Source organism: Ciona intestinalis, chromosome 11 (genome assembly GCF_000224145.3).
Source record: "Ciona intestinalis chromosome 11, KH, whole genome shotgun sequence".
NCBI lineage: Eukaryota > Metazoa > Chordata > Ascidiacea > Phlebobranchia > Cionidae > Ciona > Ciona intestinalis.
Window position 1 is genome coordinate 1,098,925 of NC_020176.2, and position 23,628 is coordinate 1,122,552.

At 35.6% G+C, this 23,628-nt stretch overlaps 3 protein-coding genes across 3 annotated transcripts; 2 read left to right on the forward strand and 1 right to left on the reverse strand.

Annotated features, from left to right (window-relative positions):
* Nucleotides 1-7,057: 7,057 nt before the first annotated feature.
* Nucleotides 7,058-9,927, forward strand: LOC104266190 (uncharacterized oxidoreductase TM_0325-like). Its single transcript, XM_018813928.2, has 7 exons — nucleotides 7,058-7,196; nucleotides 7,270-7,403; nucleotides 7,529-7,663; nucleotides 7,723-7,819; nucleotides 8,214-8,324; nucleotides 8,393-8,429; nucleotides 9,549-9,927. The coding sequence occupies exons 1-7, from the start codon at nucleotides 7,160-7,162 to the stop codon at nucleotides 9,760-9,762; spliced, it is 765 nt and encodes a 254-aa protein (XP_018669473.1). The 5' UTR covers nucleotides 7,058-7,159; the 3' UTR covers nucleotides 9,763-9,927.
* A 473-nt stretch (nucleotides 9,928-10,400) lies between these two features.
* LOC104266214 (uncharacterized oxidoreductase SERP2049-like) lies at nucleotides 10,401-13,369 on the reverse strand. The gene is made up of 7 exons (XM_009861879.3): nucleotides 13,326-13,369; nucleotides 13,128-13,261; nucleotides 12,636-12,770; nucleotides 11,857-11,953; nucleotides 11,519-11,629; nucleotides 11,416-11,452; nucleotides 10,401-10,929 (listed from the first exon to the last, which is right to left on the reverse strand). Exons 1-7 carry the CDS (start codon nucleotides 13,360-13,362, stop codon nucleotides 10,710-10,712), a joined length of 771 nt encoding a protein of 256 aa, XP_009860181.1. The 5' UTR covers nucleotides 13,363-13,369; the 3' UTR covers nucleotides 10,401-10,709.
* A 5,031-nt stretch (nucleotides 13,370-18,400) lies between these two features.
* Nucleotides 18,401-20,915, forward strand: LOC104266215 (forkhead box protein A1-A). The gene is made up of 2 exons (XM_026836603.1): nucleotides 18,401-19,928; nucleotides 20,092-20,915. Exons 1-2 carry the CDS (start codon nucleotides 18,566-18,568, stop codon nucleotides 20,376-20,378), a joined length of 1,650 nt encoding a protein of 549 aa, XP_026692404.1. The 5' UTR covers nucleotides 18,401-18,565; the 3' UTR covers nucleotides 20,379-20,915.
* Nucleotides 20,916-23,628: the final 2,713 nt, after the last annotated feature.

Here is a 23,628-nt window from a genome sequence, read left to right on the forward strand (position 1 = left end):
ATACACGTACTGATCGCACGACTCAATACAGGAACTTATGACTCTAATTAACATCAACTTATTATGCTGCTTCCTTTACGTCTTGATTCACGCGACAAATGTTTCGTTGTAAGCTAGTGATTTATAAAACATGTAAGTTTTAATTCGTATAACTCGTTAATATGTTTTGAATTGTTTACATCTCACGTCAAACTATCGTTAAACCCAGCGTCTCTAACCGCCATTAACGAGTCGGTTGCACTGAATCTAATTATGACGACGCTTGGCGCGTATAAAAGGTACTTGCGTCGACATTAATCATTCATTCAGCAGTCTTATTTCGGTGCGGTGCGTGTTACCGCCACATTAAACCCTTTAGGCTGACCCTAAAGACGAAAATAACCTCACTAACCCCTATATCGACATCGGTTCAATTACCAGCGAGGAAAATACGCGAACCAACGAAGCATAAGTTGCCTTTCGGTCCAAAACTAAATTATTTAAACTCATCTTGCGGTAAATGATCGTTATACATTCGTCAAGCGTACTAGTTCGTGAATTCGCCAGATAACGGTTCTATTTTAAGAGCTTCGTCCTATACATAGTCGTCGGACCTGTCGGTTTTTAGAGGTTCTTTTGCTTAAATTTGTTAAAACAATTGACGTCAGAATTATCGTATCGTAAAATCCATCAAAAATCAAATTGTATAATTAAACCTTTTACATTATTAATGCTAAACTTTATGTACTTTTATAGTATGGGGTAAAACTATAATATTAAAATTTAACTACTAAAATGAAAACCATTAGGCCAACATTGGGAAATAATATACTTAATAAAGTTAAGTCACTGAAACTAGCCATCACCAAAACGAATATACATAAATTATTACTTCTGTATTTTGTGACAAACAGAGTAATAAGCTACGTTTGCGCACTTAAGCAAATTGTTATTTATTTTTCATCAAGTGCTACTCTCTTCGAATTGCTGATGTAAATCAAACTCAGCCTGACTAATCAGAATTGGAATGTAGGTTTATAGTACATGGTACTCTAAGAACAAGAGTTGCAGAACGTTAATTTCCTTCGCATCATATTTGCACTCGTAACTTTTATATAAACATGATATACCGTCATTTAATGAAAAATCCGCCACTAATGAATGCAATGACTAAACTGACTCAAATATTGATTCTTGTTTTTACAGTTTTACAAATTGCGTCATTTTTGCATATAGTCGTTTCTCCAATATGTCATAGCTGCCGGTAATTTTACAAACGTAAGCGCTGACCTATACTCTTAGAAAAGAAAACATTCAACGCGATACACTATATGCATGCTATTAGGAGTCAAATCACGAAATACTAAAATAGCTATTACGCCAGACGAGGAAATTTCTGACAAGTTACAAATGTTCTTGACGAAATCAAACTTTGCATTAACTAATCTCAACGTATATTTTTGCGCCTTTCCATCATTATAATTTCTTGTAATGATGCTTACATAAGTAACTTATTGACCACTAATTTACCTTTATTTGACAACTTTACAAAGGTATTTAAAAGTTTTTTTCTGGCGTATTCTTTTTGATCCAGTGTTAGCTCGGCCCACAACAAAACAGAAATCCCAAAACTGGTTTAACTTTTTGCTCGTTGCTTTATCATCGCCTTGAGCGAGCCGATTTGATTCTGTAAACAATTTGCTCTAAGTCTAGCTGGAGTGACAATTTTACCGAGTACGCAGGTTTAAACTGGCCGATTACATACCTTAAACCGATCCATCGCAGCCGAATCGCCTCTGGGTCTCAGCGTTGAATAATTTCTTAAACAGACAAGTGCGATTTTGTTAGGTTTTCTATTAAATTTTATCTCTTTTACATATTTCTTGCTGTTTTTATAAGCTGTGAATAGAAATAACCGGAACAAAGATTGCTTGATAAAATTTGACAGCTCTGATTCCTTTAATGAGGCGGTTATTTTGCTTTGAAGGTCGCCTGCTCCCCCGTAATACCTGCTATTATAGAATTTGCAGTAGCGGATTAAATGTTATTACGGTTTGTTTGATGAGACATTTAGGTTAAATTAGTTGGAAAAGTGAAATTATTTGCATTTGAATTGTTATGTTTTAGGAAATGTCCCGAAAAAAATTCTGCTATGTTTCACTGTTAAAATTGTATCACGGCAAACAAAATGTTGCTCTTTCTTTAATATTAAAAAATCAGCTCGTTTAAAACGTAATGATTATTTGCGATTAGCAGTGTTTCGAGGCATAGGCTAGACTGGTCTAGAACGCAACTTCCGTTAAGTTTGGATCATTAGTTTAACAGTTTTGTAGGCCCTGATTTAATAAATCAATATTCGAATAACTATTATAAATTAGCATGTGGTCGTTTTATATATGTGGTGTTCAATCATTATTTAGTAGTGGGTATTACTCGGATTTCGTTTTATACATTTTCAGTGTTATATACAGTAGGCTTATATAGGATAGGACATGTTTTCGTTCTATTATCTCGTCCTATTTGGTAGCAAACAAAGAACATTTAAAGAATTATTAAACCGTTTTTTCACGACTCCCACATACCGTTGTTAATTGTTTCAAACACGATCAGGATGTTTGGATATTATGTTCTAAAGCTGTCCCGTCCTCCCCTATTCTACTATATGTGGTAATAAATCATTATTTAATACTGGGTATTACCAGTAGTTCGTTTTATACTTTTCAGTGTTACATAATATGGTAGAATGGGGAAAGATAGGACGTGTTTTCGTACTATTTTATCGTCCCATTTGGTAGCAAACAAAGAACATTCAAAGGATTATAAAACCGTATTTTCACGGCTCCCATAGACCGTTGTTGATTGTTTAAAACACAATCAGGATATTTGGATATTATGTTCCGAAGGTGTCCTATCTCACCCCACCCTACTATACCGTATTTCACATATAGTTGTGTTACATCCCAGTTACACGTCGGCTGTTGTTGTTTTCCACAGAAAGTTTCGCCCACTGTGCTGTGTACTGTTTGTATATACGTTTGACTGATATTCGTCATCCCGCCCAAACCATAATACCTTCAGGAGTGTATAAGTGTAAACACATGGTCAGACACAGACAGTGGTTTCGGTTAATCACATAAGTCCTTAAACAATAATCTCAATTGCTTCTGCTTATTACTTTTAGCACGCGTATACAGTAAAAACAATATTTCAGTTTAATTCGAATGGCTATTGGCTATTTTGCCCTAAATAATACAATTTTATACTACTAATTCGTGGTATCACCCAAAACCGTTATATACTTTGATTTTTGAAATATAGGGCAATGCGTGCTTATGTGTCCCGTCTACCCCCACTCTACTATATACAGTGGGGTGGGGGAAGACAGGACATATTTAGCACATAATGTTCAAACATCCTAATCGTGTTGTAAAGAATTAATGGGAATCCTAGGGATACGGTTTATAATACTTTGAATGTTCTATGTTTACTACCAAATGGGACAAAAACATAAAATAAAAAGGTGTCCCATCTTTCCCCATCCTACTCTATATTTATTAAACCATCATGTATTCAGTCTAAACCCGCTGGTGTGGAAACACTTTATACAGCAACCCATTTTTGAGGTAACGGACGCGGTTTTAAATCTCAGAATCTTTGTTCAGTTTAGGAAGAAATACCGTTAGCACCGAATTGTGTTTTAAACTATTAAAACGCCTTTTTAGAGTCGGACGGACTACGGATATTGTTCAGTCAACATTTTTTGTTTAGTACCAAATAAATAAAAAAAAAAAATTAACATGTCCCATCTTACCCCATCTTATACTAGTAGAGTGAGGTATAGTGGGATATTTAAGCACATATTGCCGATATACAAAAGTCATTGTTTATTTGGTCACTTACAACTTTATTATTAATTGAGAACATTTTAACGCAATATACGAGACACACATGCAACATTAAACAAATTCAACATTAGTTTCAGCGCTCGTCGGTGCTACCTTTGTGGGTGTAGGGCACTTAACGGTAACTGTTCTAATCCAGTGGTCAGTAGTGGGTTGTCCAAATTATCCGCTTTACACAAAATAACTAAGAAAACCCCCCATCAAAAAAGAATTGCTAACAACGGACTCTGGTTATAACAACTGTGGATTTCCGGCCACGCGAGGTTTAAGTATAAAAGTTACATTTATTCATTCAGCTGTACGATTTCATTTTTTCAAAACTGTGGTGGAACCTGTAATTCACATTTGAGGATTTATACCAATATACAAATTTAGATTTTTCGATGGTATTCCTCTTTAAATATTCCATTATACCCAACTGCCCTACTATTTTATTATTTACCGTAAAGCATGTTTATAAAATTCTCCATATTATACCAGCTTTTATTGTGTCGAAGCGCTACTGGACTATATACCTAAAAATGAAACTTTGTTCAAAACAATGCGGGATATATATTAAATATGACAAAAAAATACGCTTACTGTATGTTTAAGATCATGATCGAAAATGGTTGCCAAAGTCCCTTATTCTTATACTAAATACTAGAAACCCCTTGATGGATGTTGGTGTTGGCTTTAATTTTTCCATAGTAATAACAATTCTTTATTAAACCATTATTTTATTTTGCATTGCAGCAGGATATGGATTGCAGCATAACTAGGCCAAAGCCCGACGGAACATGAAATACATTACTTTTTCCCTTTGGCTATAAAAGGCGGCTGTTTCGTTTTGTTATCACGTCCATCTTTGCATTGTTGAATATACAAGGGGCTACACAAAGAAGACGGTATAGTTTTTCCGCTAGGGGGCGATGACAAATTCGTTTCTCTATTCTATGGGGAGCAGTTAGTTTCGGTTTATACACATAAGATTTAAACCCCAAACTCGTGCTAATCAAACAAAAAAAAAACTTTAAAAAAGTATTCTACTGTGAGGGACTCGAATCCGGTAAAATGAAACAAAGAGAGTAAACGACCGCACGCAAACAGTTACACCACAGACTCGACGATAGTAAGGTGAACGAAAGAGCGTATATAACGGTCCTAATGTGGGAAAATGTTCTTACTAGTGTTTTATGAATTTAGAAAGGTATTATTGTTATTTAATTAATTTGTTTTACACTTATTAACACTTTGTAGTGTTGTTTTGTGTGTTTTTCCGTATTTTTTAATTTAAATAATTACCGACACCTAGTGGAAAAAAGTGTACCGTCTTCTTTGTATATAGTATAGTACTTTATCCATGGGCGCTAAACTTTTTTTTAAATGCAAGGGTGGCAGGGATAGTTAGACAAACTCCTAGTGCAGAAAATGCCATGGTATGCCTGCCTACTCTACCACCCCAGATTTGGCGCCTATGATTTTCTTTACATATATAGCTTTAGCCTTTAACATCAAGTTTTATATTTTCACAGGCAAAAAAACATTTTTATCAAGCGTGGTTTTGATTTTTGAATTGGATTTACAACATCAGAAAAATCAATGGCTGTTGACATAAAGCTGGGACTTAAAATGCATTAAGAAGATTGACATAAAATTGTACAGAGATTCATATACTGGTGAAGCTGTGTTTGATGTAGCAGAACTGAAAAACAATTGGAAATATGTGATGTGCATGGATCTTCGCGGGCTAAGGCAAAACAGCAAAATTTGATCACTGAACTGTAGTGACTCGTTTTGTTGCTAATTCCCTCTTCTTTGTTGTATTAACTAAACTAGTTTACTGTGTTAGAAAGCAATAATAAAAGTATGTTCAGTTATTTTTAACATTTTGTATCAATGATTTAAACTCACAAACTATTAAATTAATTTTGGCAGTTTTAGTATGCTTAAGCCAGCATTCAAAAGAAGAATCTTATATTTGTGCATTATGCCCCTTTTCAGCCACTGGAAAAATGTTGTATTCGTTCAGCACTGAATTTTAATACTTAGCAACAGAAAGGGCGTTTATCGCGGACATCGATGGACCATGAGAATACTGAAACATTTGTTTTTGGTCATTTGTTTGTTATCATTTGTTTGTTATCAATAAATAGGTACCCCTAAAAGAAGACTTAAAAAACGTCTCGTCTTACCCCAAGTCCCGTGTAGTTTTATGAAGGAAGACGGGCCCGGACACCTTTAGCACACGATATCCAAATATTATATTCGTGTTTTAAACAAATAAAAATGGTTTATGGGAGTTGTGAAAATACCGTTTTGTAATTCCTTGAATGTGTTTGTTTACTATCAAGTGAAACTAGAAAATAGAGTGAAAGGGTGTCCAATCTTTTCTCACCCTACTATATAATGTTGAAATGCTTCCCGGTAGCTCTCATTATTTGTAGATGGTTGATATTGAATACGCGAGACAGTGAAGTTAAAAATATTATCTAGCGAGTTAATAGACTTGAAACGATTGCCATGTAGTGTTTGATTGATTGTTACACAATATCACGTGTATCGGAAGGTCACGATACGACGTGGTTTAGTTTGGGATTCTTGGAAGTCCTTTTAACAGACAACACACTAGAACCTAGATCAGATGACACACGCCGTTTATTCTTAACACACACAACCATATTCAAATAGAATACGTTAACATCGACACAAATATATACCTTTCTAGAAACGTACGACAAATAACAATAAACTGTAAGCCCTTTAGCATCATGACTACTAAAATCCAAACACTTGCGATACTTTTAGTAACCAAATGGGACGACTATTTATATGCGAGATACAATGGCTAGCTCACGAAGTGTTATAACTCCATGAACTGCTCGTTATCAAGCATACAATAGACGTTTCCGTACGCAAATTACCTGGGGCTTAAGTTGCTCCGATAAAACAAAATAATTAAGGCGAGAGGCTATACAGGAAAACAAAAGGTAGACGCGTGATTAATCCGCAAGATATCACGTTAGCCGTCCAGACGAACCAATTCCCAGAATAGCGCTTTGGTTGATACAAAGCATTTGTGACACACAACTTGCACGAAACAGTATATGGCTATCTATCATATGGCGACAACAGATGGCGTCGTGCTTAGCTTATTTATTAAGAAACCATACAGAATATGTGGACAGCATATTTGTACAAATCTTGAAAAGTTTAAGCAATTATAATATCTGTCATACTTTACAAAGAGTTAGTATTTATACATATTCCAATATTTTAATTTTTGGGTAAAATTTGTTATGGAAGGATCGAATATAGAAGTTGTGCTTATTACTGGTACGTAGGGTGTTTATTGGGCCAGTTAAACGTATTTACAGGCGGCCAATGCTTTTATTTATTGTTTTTCAAGGAGCGTCCAGTGGAATTGGCGAAGGACTAGCTTATGCATTTGCTAGTAAAGGAGCATCTTTATCACTTTGCGGACGAAATGTAGAAAACTTGAAAAAAGTTGCAGAGAAATGTGTTTCTGAAGGCGCAGCAAAGGTAAAAACACAAAAACATTCCAAGACTTTAATTATTACGACATAAGCCTGCACCGTTGTTGTATTTTTACTCCAAAGTTCTGTTACGGTGTGTTAGAATCGTTTTTTCGTGTTTCGCCTATATAGGTAGTAGAAATCGCAGCGGATGTAACAAAAGTTGACGACATGGAACGAATGGTGGATGAAACGGTCGCACAACTTGGTCAGATTGATGTTCTTATCAACAATGCTGGGTGGGCCGGCTATGGTGGAATCGAAACCGTAAGATTTAAAACAACAATTTTGTATAAAAAGAATTTTAAAATGCATATTTGTTTCAGGCAACTATTGTCGGCTTTGACAAGGTTTTTGACGTAAATTTAAAAGCGCCGTATTATTTGATCCAACGGTGCCTACCACATTTGAAAAAGACACACGGTAAGGGACAATATTTTTTCGTTACCTTTACCACAGCTTCGTATTGAAATATAGTAGGGTGGGGGAGGATGGGACACTTTTGGCAGATAATATCTAAATATCCCGATCCCTCACCCTATACTACATTATTAAATAAAAATGCTAAAAGTTCATACCAGCTACTGTGTACCAATACACTTATAATGTGACCCGGCACCTTGGTGCAGTGATTATCGTTATCTAACCCAGAGAATATAAGTTCGAGGCTCGACATTGTTACCACTGTAGGCGTGGTCGCAGCTCGGAAGCGCGCGCGAGGTGTATGACACTGAAGACGTGTTATAACGCCTATATCTTTGGCGAGCTAAACGCGAGAATAAATCCATGAACAGTTATGTAACTTGTCTTTATATAGGCTGTGTAATCAACGTGTCAAGTTGTGCTCCGAAGCTTACACTACCAAGAACTATGCATTACAACATGACGAAGGTTGGCCTTGACCATCTTACTAAAATCGCAGCATTAGGTAAGTTTACCGTATCTATTTATGGGCGATTGTCTGAGCTTTTGTAACTTACCATTGCTTTTTTATAGAACTGGGGCAATATGGAATTCGTGTCAACAGTGTAAGGTAAATTAAACGATTATTTCACATCAACGTATAGCAAGGTGGGGTAAAATGGGACATATTTCAATGTTTTATTTCTTTTCCAGTGGTAGCAATAACAATTTTAACAAAATTATATAACGGCATAGCGACTAAAAATAGTGTTGTTATTTATTTAAAACACGGTTAGGACATAGGGGCCTTTAGATGATAACAGTATTCCATCTTACCCCACAGTACTCAAAGTTTTTTTCTCTTTGAACTTGCCGTTTTGGGTACTTAAATATATGCCGCATTCAATGTCAGTAATGCGGATATAAATCTTGGATTATAATAAACCAGCAACATTAATCTCAGGACAAACAGTTTCCGGCTCGCTGTAATAAATTATTATTTGGCACCGAGGAAAGCACGTATGTAATCATTTCAGCAGATTAATTTAATCAAGTTATTAATGACAAATGTCTTCACACTCATGCGGCCAGACATAACCTACTCAATCAATGTATTAAGTAGGCCATGGTCCAACGCAACGTTAATTATGCCGAAGCACGACTATTTCCGATGTTGTTAAAGTTGGAAATATTCCTAGTACGACGTATGTGGCTTGAAGCTGTGGTAACCTCTTTAGCGTATGATATGCAAATATCCTGATCGTGTTTTAAACAATTAACAACGGTCTATATGGTATTTATGAGGATGCGGTTTTTTAATTCTATGAGTTTATTTGCTTATAACCATATGGGAGGAGAACATATATATTGAAAAGGTGTCCGATCTTCTCCCACACTTTAATTTCTCATGAAAGCAGCATACCCATTATCATCAAGCGCCGCTCAAAAAATAACTTTTGCGACAAGCGGGCCAGCGATTCTTTCAACATGGTGTGGGGTAGGATGGGATACATGTGGCACATATGATCTCATATAACACAATGGTGTTTTTGACAATAACTAACACTATTTTAGTCGTGAGAATACGGTATAAAATAATTCTGTAAACATTCTTTGTTTAGTACCAATTGGGACGATAAAACAGAATAAAAACATTTCCTATCTTACCCCACTACCCTACTTTATGTTTTCATTTTTACGCAATTTTATTAGGGAATATTTAACGCCAACACTTTCTCATTATTAACAGGCCTGGATTAATTTTGACTCCGATATTGGAAAAGAATTTTACCTCTGATCAAATTATTGTTTTAACCGAGGAGTATATGAAAAAAACTCCTCTGGAGGAGAAGTTGGTGACTGTCCAAGAGGTTGCGGATGTTGTGCTCTTCTTGGCATCATCCGGAGCAAGGAGCATCACTGGAACTTGTCTTCTGATAGATCGCGGAAGATGTTTAATGTGAAAAATGTTTCGTGGATTTTTTTGATTATATTTGTACGTTATTCGTTTAATTATGATTTAATAGTTTATCTGTACAATCTAAACATAAAACACAATTTGGTAACGCCTATACCAATATATTGGGCCTTCGTAAATGTATACATACACACATACACACATATATATATATATATATATATATATATATATATATATATATATATATATATATATACAATAAATGTGCCATTTAGCGACAAAAACATTGTGCTTTGCAATCAATGACCTCTATACCTCTTTAAGGAACGATGCTGCTAACATTGCGTGCGTGTGTATTCTTGGGCAAGACACTTCCGTAAAAAAATATTTGAAAAATGATACGTGTTTCAGATATTGCCAAAAGAAAATGGCTAATTAACTTGCCATTTTCTATTGTAAGAGATAGGTTGTGCACAATCACCAGTACAAATATAAGTAAAGATAACCGGAAATCGGTACTGTTTTAAACAGGAAAATTTAGAATTGTTCAGCTTATTAGTAAGAATTATCTGCATACCAATTAATATTTGTATAAAATTTAACTTAAGTTTTCCTTTAACAGCAAAACGACCCATAGGATACGAACGTCTAAGGTAATCCAAAGCGCCGAACACACACGAATAAGTGCAAACTTTGTTAGTTTAATATTTATGGATTAACCGTCTACGACGCAACATATAATACGTGTATAGGCCTATAGTGTATAATAATTTAAAATAAGGGATATTTAAAAGGGATAAAAAAGTTTGGATTTTTTTGTTCAGATATAAATTTCAATATGTTAGTAAAAACATTGCAAAAAAGCAGCACCCTGTTACATATATAGAGTATACGTCAAGAGTCCGTATATACCGACTCTCAAGAACGCCTATATGCATTTAGATAAAACATTTAGCATATAAGTAAATGTATACTGCGGTTGTTTTTTTTCTAATTTCCCATCAAAATTCTTCCTTTTTCTACCGGAAGACATGTTCCAGTGATGCTCTTTGCAGCGGAGGATGTCAAGAAGATCACAACATCAGCAACCTCCTGGATGCTCAAAGATTCATTCTCAAGTGGGGTGTTACTCAAGAAATCTTTACAGAATGCTTCAAGTTCGTCGGGTTTCCAATTCGCTTTTACCATTTCTGTCACCACTAATCCAGGACTGTTAAAAAACTTCTTGTTAATTTACTTACATTTTAAAGTTTACGTTTGGCACATTTGTATCTGCTTTCTAAAATAGGCAAGTCCCATTGTATATGGTGGCATGGGGTAAAATAGAACGTTTTGTTGATATGTCTCATTATATTTGGAAGTATAAACAAAGAGTGTTTAAAAGAATTTTATAACCGTATTGCTCCGCGACTTTAAAAGACCATTGGCAATTGTTTTATTTTCTTTACCAAATATACTCCCCATGATAGAACAAGTAAAATAGTTTGTGTAGCGTACTAGAAACTTTTACATCAAAGAAGAAAAAAATTAAGAAAAACTTATTTTGGGCTCAATGCAAATGTTTCAAGTTAAAATACCCTACCAAACTTATAAAGCAATCACCACTGTTGCAAGTAAGTTTGGGCGACGCCGTGGCTGCCAAACCAAGTGCCCTTTTTGAAGAAACTTCATGCCTAATCAAAACTTTAGAACTTACTTTACGTTGTTGACACGAATCCCATATTTACCAAGTTCTGCAAATCACATAACAGTACTTGAGTTACAAATTCCGAAACATGCTTATATGCTGACTTTTATACCTATAGCTGCACATTTAGTAAGATGGTCAAGTCCAACCTTCGTCATGCTGTAATGCACGGCGTCCGGTACAAACATATTCGTATAGCAGCTTGATAAGTTGATTACACAACCTGTAGATAAGTTAGAAATAAGCATAATGTTTCGGTAACATTTTTGCTGGTAATTAGCTAAAACTTTTTTCGCCAAAAATATGCAGTAGATATCAGTGAGACCTAAGGAACATTTTGGGGGGGGGGGAATTGTCAAAAGCTAGACTTGTATAAAATTATCTGTAAAGTTTCACTTATTTGTAAATGCTGCGTGCAAGAAAATACCAGGGTTGAGAAATTCCTCTTACCTTTCGTCTTTTTAAGATGTGGTAAACACAGTTGCATTAAATAATAAGGCGCCTTTAAGTTCACGGAAAACACCTCGTCGAATTGCTCGAGCGTTCCCTGTAAGTTTCAAATCAATATTTAGAACTTTAATGGTGGTGCTACGAAACGTAACAGACATGTATCAAGTCCAGCCAATTGTATTATATGATATACAGTAGGGTGATGGGGGAAGACGAGACATCTTTTACCTCTATTTTCTCCCCCCGTTTAGTAGTAAACAAAGAACATTCAAAAAATTGAAAAACTATATGCCCACGATTCCCATTGACCGTTAGTAATTGTTTGAAATACGATCAGGATATTTCGATATTATGTGCTAAAGGTGTCCCATCTTCCCCCATTTATATATTAGGGGGGAGAGAGATTAGACACATTTTCATTTTATTTTCTCGTCACTTTTGGTAGTAATAAAAAATATTCAAGGAATTATAAAACCGCATTCACACGACTCGCATGTAGAATATTACGTGCTAAAGGTGTTTCATCTTCCCCCACCCTACTATTTTTCGCTTAAATGACATCGTCAATTCTTATGACTTAAATAGAGTAAAAGACGATGCCATTTAGGCGAAATATACAATTAATAGCACCTGATTTTTTTGTCTATTACGCTTTCGTGGCACCAGATCCTAACTTTTTATACACAAGATTCGTTCAAATCGATAAGCACCAAATCAAGGTCAGATTGACGGGGCAGAACTTGTTTCATTTACCATGACTTTAATTTGGTTAAGCTTACGTTTTCTATACCACCCTTGCAACCGTATCCAGCATTGTTGATAAGAACATCAATCTGACCAAGTTTTGCGACCGTTTCATCCACCATTCGTTCCATGTCTTTAACGTTTTTCACATCTGCTACGACTTGAATAGTCTACGTAAAAGTTAACAAGTTTTGTAATAAGTTTACGCTAAAACAGTCTTTCGATTTATCTTTATTTGGAACACATGGCCTTTACTTAATTTTTTTACTAAATTACTTAATTTTTTGTTGTGTGTTTGTTTTTCCCTTTTGTGGCGTCTTGAATTTATTTTTACGTATTTCAGTCACTTTGATATTAAATGAAAGTGGGTTATTTACTCTCACTGATAGACCACTAAACCTTCAATTGAAAACGGTTTTGTCACTTTACTGTATCTTTGATTTTAATACGTTATATTAACCGATTTACCAAGGTAGAATCCTAGTTCTTCAAATTTACTTTAAAATATTTCTTTCGACAGTGATTACCTTTGCTGCGCCTTCAGAAACACATTTCTCTGCAACTTTTTTTAAGTTTTCTACATTTCGCCCGCAAAGTGATAAAGATGCTCCTTGTCTAGCAAATGCACAAGCTAGTCCTTCGCCAATTCCACTGGAAGCCCCTTTCAAAATAACATTGAGTTATCCTATTATGTAATTTTGTAATCAAAAGTAAATGTAACATACCAGTTATTAGAACAACTTTGTTTTTCATTTCTTCCATTGAAAAATTGTAGTTTCACAGAAATATAATTATTAAAACAATTGCTGACCCTATACCACTACAAGTCGAAAGTATGTTACATTTACTTAAAACAGCCATTGTTTGCTCTGCTGGTTATAAAGAGCTGTTAAAGCTCTCAAATACCTTATATTTAGCCGACGCTGTGGTCTTGTGGTTGCTTGTATAGTCTACTCGGTTGAACGAACATGTCAAAATATATCCACGTTAATATTCTGTTAACGATTGATGGTTGAATGTCCCATTTACGCTATGTATATTAAAAAATACGTCACAGTGACGTAACCTATACATTATTAATGTTTGGGATACACACATATATAGTTGGATGGAGAAAGATGGGATGTCTATAGCACCTATATATCTTAATATATTGATAATTTTAAACAATTACCAATAACGGTCTATGGGAGTCACGAGGATAAGGTTTTACAATTCTTTAATTGTTCTTTGATAACTATCAAATTGGACTAGAAAATGGAATAAAACGGTGTCCCATCTTCCCCCACTCGACTATATCATTGCCTCAAATTTTCGGTAAATCTTGTTCGAAGTTTTGACACGTCTAAAGTGTAAAGGACAAAAGACACATGCGTTTATAAAAACGATTATCAACGCATAAAATTACTCCGATTATCACTGGAAAGGTACCACATGAAAAAACAGAACTACCATATTTACGACACTTGCACACTGATCGGTCTGAAATTTTAAGTCGTGTTCAAATGTTTAAAAAAGACTTAAAAAAGAGAAAAAATAATGAGATAAAAAAAGATATAAAAAGACAAAACGTGTGCAAAACATAAACATACGAACAAACCATAGATTCTTTCGTATGTAACAGATTGGGCTGGTTGAAAATTAGGGATTAGTAGTTATCAGATAACGAAGCAGAGGATGCTTTATTTGCACTGTGTTCAAACTTACATACTTTAACACGCCACTTCGTGGAGCTATAGAGTAATACGTAATTCAGCATGACACTTTAAATCTGGTGATATCTATGTAATTTACTTTATTGAATGCTATCACTATGTATATCTAGCAAATGGTCAAAATATTTTATGAATGAATCACTGCATTAAAATCAGCCGTCTCCCCTTTCGTGTTTTTTCCCTTTACAGCAAGAACATAGATTTGCTGGAACACATACATGTAGTCTGCAGATGGGCATTTTGGAGCAGTCCAAACACTTTCTTTATCAGTTCAATAATTGTATTAGAATTGTTTTTGAAATCTTCATAATTTACAGTCAAATAAATAGCTGCCAGAACAGAATTTAATGCATAAGTTCTGTGATTTTTACTTGTGCAGTCCTTACATCTGGTGCTGTCTGTCAGTGAATCAGCAAATAGGTTAGCCAGAAAACTTTTGTTTAGGCATTGTATGTATGCTATTCTATGATGAATATTTCCAATCTGGCTATAGATATAATTTCTTTGCGCAAACGGTCAGTCAAATTCGCTAAACTACTAAAAATGTGTCACTGTACACTATACAACAATTTTCGCGATCATTTTCCGTATATAAACGTATAAAAGTGTTTATAAACGGACTCTGCCTTGCACTGTTATACTGCATAGTTTGACATAACTGTCAGGCGAAGTGTAACCGTGCACTCATGCGCGAATAGTGGTTACAAGGTCTCGTTCGCGTACCATCACTTCAGTATATTATGCTTGCACCGTGCAAGAGTTTACAAGCCTTAACACGTGCCACTTTGGGGAGCTACAGAGGAATAAATATTTTATCAAAATAATTTAGAGGTGGCGATCTCTATATTATTTACTATGAATGCTCGCAGTCGATTATTTCCGAATAAAATTATCACCAGTTTTCTTACATGCTGTTCAGAACATCGGGAAGCGTGTAACTACAGTGCATATGTCGTTGCCTATTTACCGGCGGTGAATAAATGAATATAAGTTGCCTTATCTCGCGTGTTAGAAAACCACATTCTTTATAACGCGGAGGTTCTGTATTATATACATCTTGTACCAATAACTTACGATTAACCACGTATGTAATTTCCTTTTTTTCTGTGTGGCTGACAATTTAAACAACCCATTAGTGCTGAAACAGCTGTCAAGTGTCTTACGCAAGAACACCTATATGCCCACAATGGTAGCAGAGACAAGTTTTGTACCCATAACCTAAAGTCCTAGAGGTTAGAGGCATACGCGCTGTCTCCCTTTTTTCAGTGTGCGTACTGCGGCTATCATTTCCAAACCTCTTGGCCATTATTTGGATTTCTGGTTCTAACTGAAACGTCAAACATAATGTGGGGGAAGATGGGCCACCTTTTCATTTTATTTTCTCGTTATTCTATTTGGTAGTAAACAAAGATCAAATATTTATAAAACCGTATATCCTCACAACTTCCACATAGACCGTTTTTATTTGTTTAAAATACGATCAGGATATTTAGATATTATTTTGTTCCATTATATAAAATATGACCCATTATTTGTATGAAGGAAAGTATTTATACGACAAAAAAAACGAATAACCCGCACAGCACAAAACATCTATATATATACTGTATATGTAAAACTCGCATTCGTTTTTGCTTAAATTTATAACTTTCAACGGTTATAGTCTTTAATATCAGGTGATACTATATGGGTGAGTTCCTACGGCGAGGCACGCCATGGGGTTTAGACCGGCGTTGGCCTATTGCCCCAGGCATCAGGGGAAGCTAAAAACGATTATTTAAGAGCAAATCATTTTGGTAACTTGTGAAATAACTTAAAACTTTAAACATGTTATAAAAACATTTATGACCCATGTATATACATTTCTGAAGAAACAAAATGTTCAGACATTAACGTTTTCTTAGAGAATCAACTAAAATGATATTCACAAGAATAATGCATTTATATAACACGTTCGTATTTTCTGCTTTATTTGGAAGGTGGCATATTTAATGTTCGTTCACGGAGTTAAAGGTTGGAATAGAATGATAAGCCGTCCAAACGAGACAAGGCGTTGCGACGATATTTGTTTGCTCCGACCCGTCGGCTTATCCGACCGACCAGCAGGTAAAACGTTAATCATTAAATCGAATGTTTGCTAATGGTTTTGGCGCAATCGAGTTAAACAATTAAGCTAAATTGTTCATTAACGATCAACAGTTCGCCCTTCCTACAAAATAACGTTTTGAAATAATTTATAATCGAGTACGCATTTACTAATTTAGCCCGTTTTTAATCTTAACTTATGCGCATAAAAACCTATTGTCACTCTGCATCGTCGCTTTATAGTTTCCGCTCAAACAGCGAGCGGTGTACAGAGCAGGGTTGGACCGAGGAGCCACGTCAGAGAGGCAGATCAAATATTTGCTGCTGGATTAATCATCAAACAAGTCAGACTTCCCGCCACCAGCCCAACGAAACACGAAACGTTTAATTGCTTTTTCAAGCTCGCGCGCTTTCGTAACTGACAAAATATAAGCAAGTACTTATAAACGACAAAGTTTACATTTGCGATTTCGCGAAAAGTAACTATTTTCCTCAAATTTGCTTTTTATAATTATCACACTCAAAACAAAACAAAAGTAAAAAACGAAAATACGAAAAAGCAAGACTATAAGCAGATGCTTTGCTGGGCTGTAGTTCTATACAACATCATTTAAATCTCCAACCCCACGATCTACCACATCAACGTTCCATGATTGATAGCAGATTGAACAATAGGATTGAACCCCAGACCCAGGTGCGTCCCTTACAAAATCGATTTGCGATGAAGCCGAGATATGGTTTGGGATCTCCTATTTAACATAATGCTGTTTTGTACCAAAGGCAGATACCAATCTCAAGCTAAAACCATTTGGTGGATTTTGATTTCAAAAGCCTGGCTATTTGTCATGAAATATATGTTAGACTGGGAGAAAATATCAATGAAATTTAAGGCATCATTGAAAATAAACTAGCCTGAAAATGCCTGTTCTTCTAAAGGCGTTACTCCACGTGCACCGAGTCACTTAGATATACTCACAAATGGTATATTTTGTCTCTTTTAACAGGTTTGCCAACTATATGCAATGTAAATTTACACATAGTCAATATAAGACCATATGGTCTAATTTAAATACGAGGAGATTTGTAGGTAAACTCTCTCTTATTTACAGTATATGGTTCATAACGTTGTATGCCTTTCGGCTTGTGTACAGATGAGCTGTGAACACAGCCCAAGTAAACCTACAGCATCCCGTACGATAAATAAGGAAGCAATTTGTAAATACAAGAAAGTTTGCGAATTCGCTCAAAATCAACATAGAGCTGACAGAAATTTTAACAACATATTTGCAGGAAAATATTGACAGGGACAACCCTGTTATGTGGTCATTCCACCGAAGTTCAACAGTGTAAACGGTGTTTACAGGCCACATACGACCTGGGAATGTTAGCTTTAAAAGGGCTACTATCAACAAGAGATACAATTACCACTGAATAAGTTCTATATTTGTAGGAACACCTGTAAACCAATAATAAAATATTTGGCAGCCAAATATGTACACATGGATTTTGCTTACACTATAGTATATAAATTTGTTTTAACTGTTTGAGCACACGATAAATTATCTGACTTTTGTGTCTTGTCAAAGATAACATCAATGTTTTTAAGTATTAAAATAGCAATTGTTGACTCGTTATTTTTACACAATAAACAGCGCATTTTCGCGCATGCAAAACACTTTAAGATAGAATACAATGTACACTACATTTTGTTGTTATTTTCTAACTATAAATTTCAGAATATTTAGCCATAAAATAAAATCTCCTTTAATTAATTAGTCGATATAGGAAATAAAAAGTAAACTTAAAAAGCCAAGTTTAGTATAGTGCTGCTTGCTGTGTGTATTATTTTGTAAAATAGAAAATTTAGTCTGGTGAAACATAAATTGATTTTAAATTTAGGTTTTCGTCTTATACAGAGTGTAAGAGTCCATACGACGCTATGACACCTAGTTAAACATTAAAAGATTTGACGCGAGGGAACAGGTGGACGCACATACACCTTCATTAGCTGAATGAACACACCGTAGCTCGGGTGTTCCTGCGTGCCTACCACATATCGTTGCCGTGTTTGCTTAAAGATGCGGAGAAGTCGTGAGCTCGGTTATTCTGATTGGATCCTACCCCAGTAAGCAGCAGAATTAGTTGTGCTCTAGATTTTGGAAGAAATGTTTCCTAGTTCGAACAGTGACATGATACCGGCGCCGGCTCCGAGGTACCCAGTGTCATACCAACCAGCAGGATATGCTAGCACTACTCCAGGAATTTCAGGCGCGTATCCGAATCCTATTTCAACGTATACCAGCAACCCAGCTGGAGTTATAACGAGCCAGATACCTCCTGCTTTTGCGCCAACTCTACCCCACCCTTCGAGTGGTCAATTTCCCCAGCAGTTAAACTCGCATGTCGGAGTTTCATCGCCTTACCCAGCCATGACCCCAAACATGGGAATAAGTCCAAACATGGCGATAGTTCCGGGTTCAATGGGTAGGGCAAGCGACAAGGGAAATGCGTACAGGCGCACTTACACTCATGCTAAGCCACCGTATAGCTATATATCTCTGATAACAATGGCGCTGCAGTCTTGTCAGAATAAAATGATGACTCTTAGCGAGGTGTATCAGTGGATCATGGACCTTTTCCCTTTCTACCGAGCAAATCAACAGCGCTGGCAAAACTCAATACGTCATAGCTTGTCGTTCAACGACTGCTTCGTAAAGGTTCCACGATCGCCGGACAAACCCGGCAAAGGTTCCTATTGGAGTCTCCACCCCGACGCTGGAAATATGTTTGAAAATGGATGTTACTTGCGAAGACAGAAACGTTTCAAATGCGAAAAGAAGGCGGCACAGAAGGCTGCACAACAAGAAGCAAGAATAAAAGAAGAAAACAAAGACGACATGAAAGACGGAGATGAGCACATGGATCCAAGAAACGAACTTTCCCAATTAAACATGACCCTTGAACCTGACAAGTTGATTGACACGAAACCGATCGTTCGAATCAACACTTCTGTCACTCCTCTTTCATCGGTACAGACGACTTTGCATACGCTTGAACCTGTGGAAAACAATGCAAACGGTGAAATGCAGCACTCATCAACAGAAATGACAACTGTTTTAACTGCTATACCATCGGCAATAGTTGCCCCATCAAACCCACCGACCATGTATGGCTACCCAGGACACCAAAGCTTTATGCCCCCGAGTATTCACTCAATGATGGCTCCAGGAGAAAGCAGTCACATGTCTGCTCACCCACAAATGCACACGATGACATCAATTAAAAGCGACGCCCAGTCCTTTTCCCACCACCCCTTCTCTATTAACAGTTTGATCGTCAACGACAACAAAGACATGAGATCCTACGAGGCGCTTCAGATGCAATACTACAACCCAATGCAACAAGGACCCGGTTTGATTCCACTACCACCTTCTACAATTCAACAGTACGGCACTCACTCAATGCACCCAGAGAACCTGCCACCTTCCACCACCCCTACAACAACTGTTGATCACAACGGCCTATCTGGTAAGTCGGAAGTCTTATTACAACTTCTTCACAACATTAATGTATCTATATAGCCTTAAAGAAGTAAATAACTTTTGCAGCTACATTTTTGAAATAGCTTATATATTGTTTGCTTTTGTACATAAGCAGTAAATAAGTGGCATAACGATTCCAAAACTCTCAGGTGAGCTCCATCCTCACGTTCTTCAAGTAGTGACACCCAGCGGCGTGTCTAATCACCACCAGCAACACTTGATGCCGATGAATCCGATGCGAATCGACATTGGCCTCGAACGACCAAGCCAGATAACAGAAACTTACTATACCGAGGACCAGATACATCAACAACAACAGCAACAGCAACAACAACAACAACAACAGCAACAACAACAACAGCCACAACAAGTACAACAACCACAGCAACAAGTTCCACAACAACAGCAGACATCACAACAACAGCAAGCACCATGAGTGTCGGGTGATTCTATTCTAAAAGTTATGAGATTTATTATTTGTTGCAAACCAAGTGGTATTCATGTACCAAAAGAATTTTTTTTTGTATAACTTAGCTCAATGTAGATTTTGCTATACAGCGCCGTAATTCTCCGCTTATTTGTCATGTGACGTTTTAAACCTCTTTTTCTTTAGCTACTAAATCAAGCTGTGTTCCATGCTGTGTCATATAGAAACAATTGTCATACCGTTGTTTACTTTGAGTTTACGTACTGTATCCCTTGTTAAATTATTATAGACTTTCCACATTACAAAAATGCAGGTTTTATTTTATATTAGACACGAAACTTGGTGCTTGATTGAACTTAATACATGCGGTTTCATTTGTGTCTTGTTGTATATAAACAATTTAAAAAAATAAATCGAATGGTTGCAATAATTTTAACAAGTAAATCGCTTTTACTTATTTTAGTGCTGGTTGTAAAGTGATAGTGTACATATTGCTCTGTAAGTTGCTGCATTTTGTTCCAAATAAAATGACTGTACAATTTTTAATGCGGTTTGCTATATGCTGGGTTGTAGTTTATGTAGACATATATAAACAAGTATTTATATAATATATAAGTACTTTGGGGTAAGATTTGACACCTTTACTACATAATATCCAAATATCCTGATCACGATTTGAACATTTAAGAACGGTCTATGGGAGTAGTGAGAAAACGGTTTTATAATTTTTTGAATGTTTTGTGTTTACTATCATTGGTACGAGAAACTGAATGAAAATGTATCCAATTTTTCTCCACTATACAAATATGTATGGGCGACGCACAAATTGTTTGTCATGAAGGAATTATGATTGCAATTAAAACAACAAGAAAGACAGCTATAGGGCAAGTATTTTAAGACTACATGATGAAATTTAAAACCTAAATTATTCACCGCAAAATATACACAGCAAAAAGTGAGTCGGAGTTTCCTAAATAAAGTTTGGAAATATTCGCAATGTCGTCAAAGTTTTGTTCTGTTTCAAACCTAAATTTAGCAAAGTTGTACAAATTAAAAGTTGTTAGATTGCCTTAGAGTTTGTGCGCTGTGGGTTTTTCATTACAAATTAAAACAGTTTTACAAAACTAATGAATGATAGCTAGTTCAAGTTATTATAAGTTTAATTTATCGGGCATTACACGATCGAATACACACTTAGCGGTCCAAATACCTGGAGAAAACACGGTCAAATTAAATTCTAAATGTTTTAATTTACTCACTATAAATCAGGTGTGTAAAATGACACATTCTATTTTCTCATGTTATTTGGTAGTAAACAACGATTTTTTTCAGAATATATATAACCATGATGTCACGACTCTAAAAGAGTTAATTATTTAAAACACATTCAGGAAATATGAGATATTATGTGTTAACGATGTTCATCTTATACCCTACAGTACTATACTACGTGACTTGAGAGTTTCAGTTCAGTTTAAGACCAACGTAATTTTCGGGAAATCTGTCTAGATTGTGCAGACTATTACTTCCTATCTAAACGTGATAATTTGCATGTGGGATCATAAACTCACGTATAAAGTCGATGTCCTTGTGCTGAAGTTTTCATTATTTTTAATTGACAGTTTGAACAGCATCACTATGAAGTTTGCAGCAGTTTTTTTCGTCGTTGTTATTTTGGCGAGTCTTGGAACCGTCGCAAAATCGGATTCGTTTAATCGGATTAAGTAGGTAACTTTAGTTTTATTCGTTAGTCCTAAATTTTTATGCTAATGTTACATATATATCAAAACTAACTAAACTTTTACTGCCATCATTTCTGTGTTACAGTTTCTCGTCAGAGATAGTTCCGAGTAAAATATTAAAGCGAGATTCCAGAATGCATGTTTGCATTGCTTGCCCCAATGGGTTTAGCAATTATATAGTGGGGTAGAAAAAGATGATTGTTTTCGTCTCATTTGGTAGTAAACAAAGAACGTTTACAGAATTATAAAACCGTATCCTCACGATTTCCATTACCGTTGTAAAATCTATAAACAAAAATGTTGATTCGAAATAAAGATAATTTCTGATTTCTCTCCGTTTTAGGACGTTTATTGATGACCTCTTGCAATTGAAAAATCAAATGCTACAAGGTAAGAAAGAATGGTATAGTAGGGTGGAGGAAAATGAAACACTTTTTCATACTATTTTCTCGCCCCATTTGGTAGTAAACAAAGAACATTCAAAGAATTATAAAACCATATCCTCACGACTCCCATAGACCGTTGTTAAGGGTTGAAAACACGATCCAGATATTTGAAAATTATGAGCTAAAAAGGTGTCCCATCTTCCCCCACCCTACTATATAACGTTATCGTAGATTGGCGTAAGATGTTTTTATTCTCTTTTATCGTCCCAATTTGGTACTACACACTAAAAAAGCGTGTTAATTGTTAAAACACGATTAGGAAATACAGGATAATATGTGCCAACGTATCCTATTTTATCCTAAAATACCATACAAAATGATTTATAATTTTAATCTAATACTACCATATTTTTCATATGTAAGACGAAACCTCACTAATATAATACAAATATATTTTCATGCCTGATAATAGTACGCAAAAATCGCCTGCCAAATCATAATTGTTTCCCTTTTTCAGATGTAGTCGGAGGTTCTAACACTTGGTCTAATAAAGGCCCAGAAGGTAAATGTTATTGGAATAGAAAACAAATAGATAATGCGTCGAGTGATCGTATAAATATGACGCGATTAGTTTTGTGTCCCAATATAAACGTATAGTTGGGTGGGGTAAGATGAGACAGGAATTCGTTCTCTTTCTGGACCCATTTGGTGGTAAACAAAGAATATTTGCAGATTTTTTTTAACGTATCCTCATGACTCTCATAGACGTTGTTTATTGTTTAAAATACTATCAGGATTTTTGGATAATATGTGCTAAAGGTGTCCATCTTCCCCCACAAAACTATATTACTAGAAACAATAATTTTTAACTGTGAAATTTTATTTATTTTTTTAACAGGCGATGAAATGAAGCAATAAAAGTGTTGAAAATAAAACATAATTTGCTCATTGTGTTATTAATTTTTCTTATATAGTCACATATAGTCAGTCAACAAGAGGACTATCATGATAGAAATAAGGTTTAAAGTCATAGGGAATGGTCAATACAGTTGCTATTATACGAGAACAAGTGCTGATGTATACCGACTGTCAATACAAAAAACGAATAAATTGTGTCGCTGTTGAATTTAT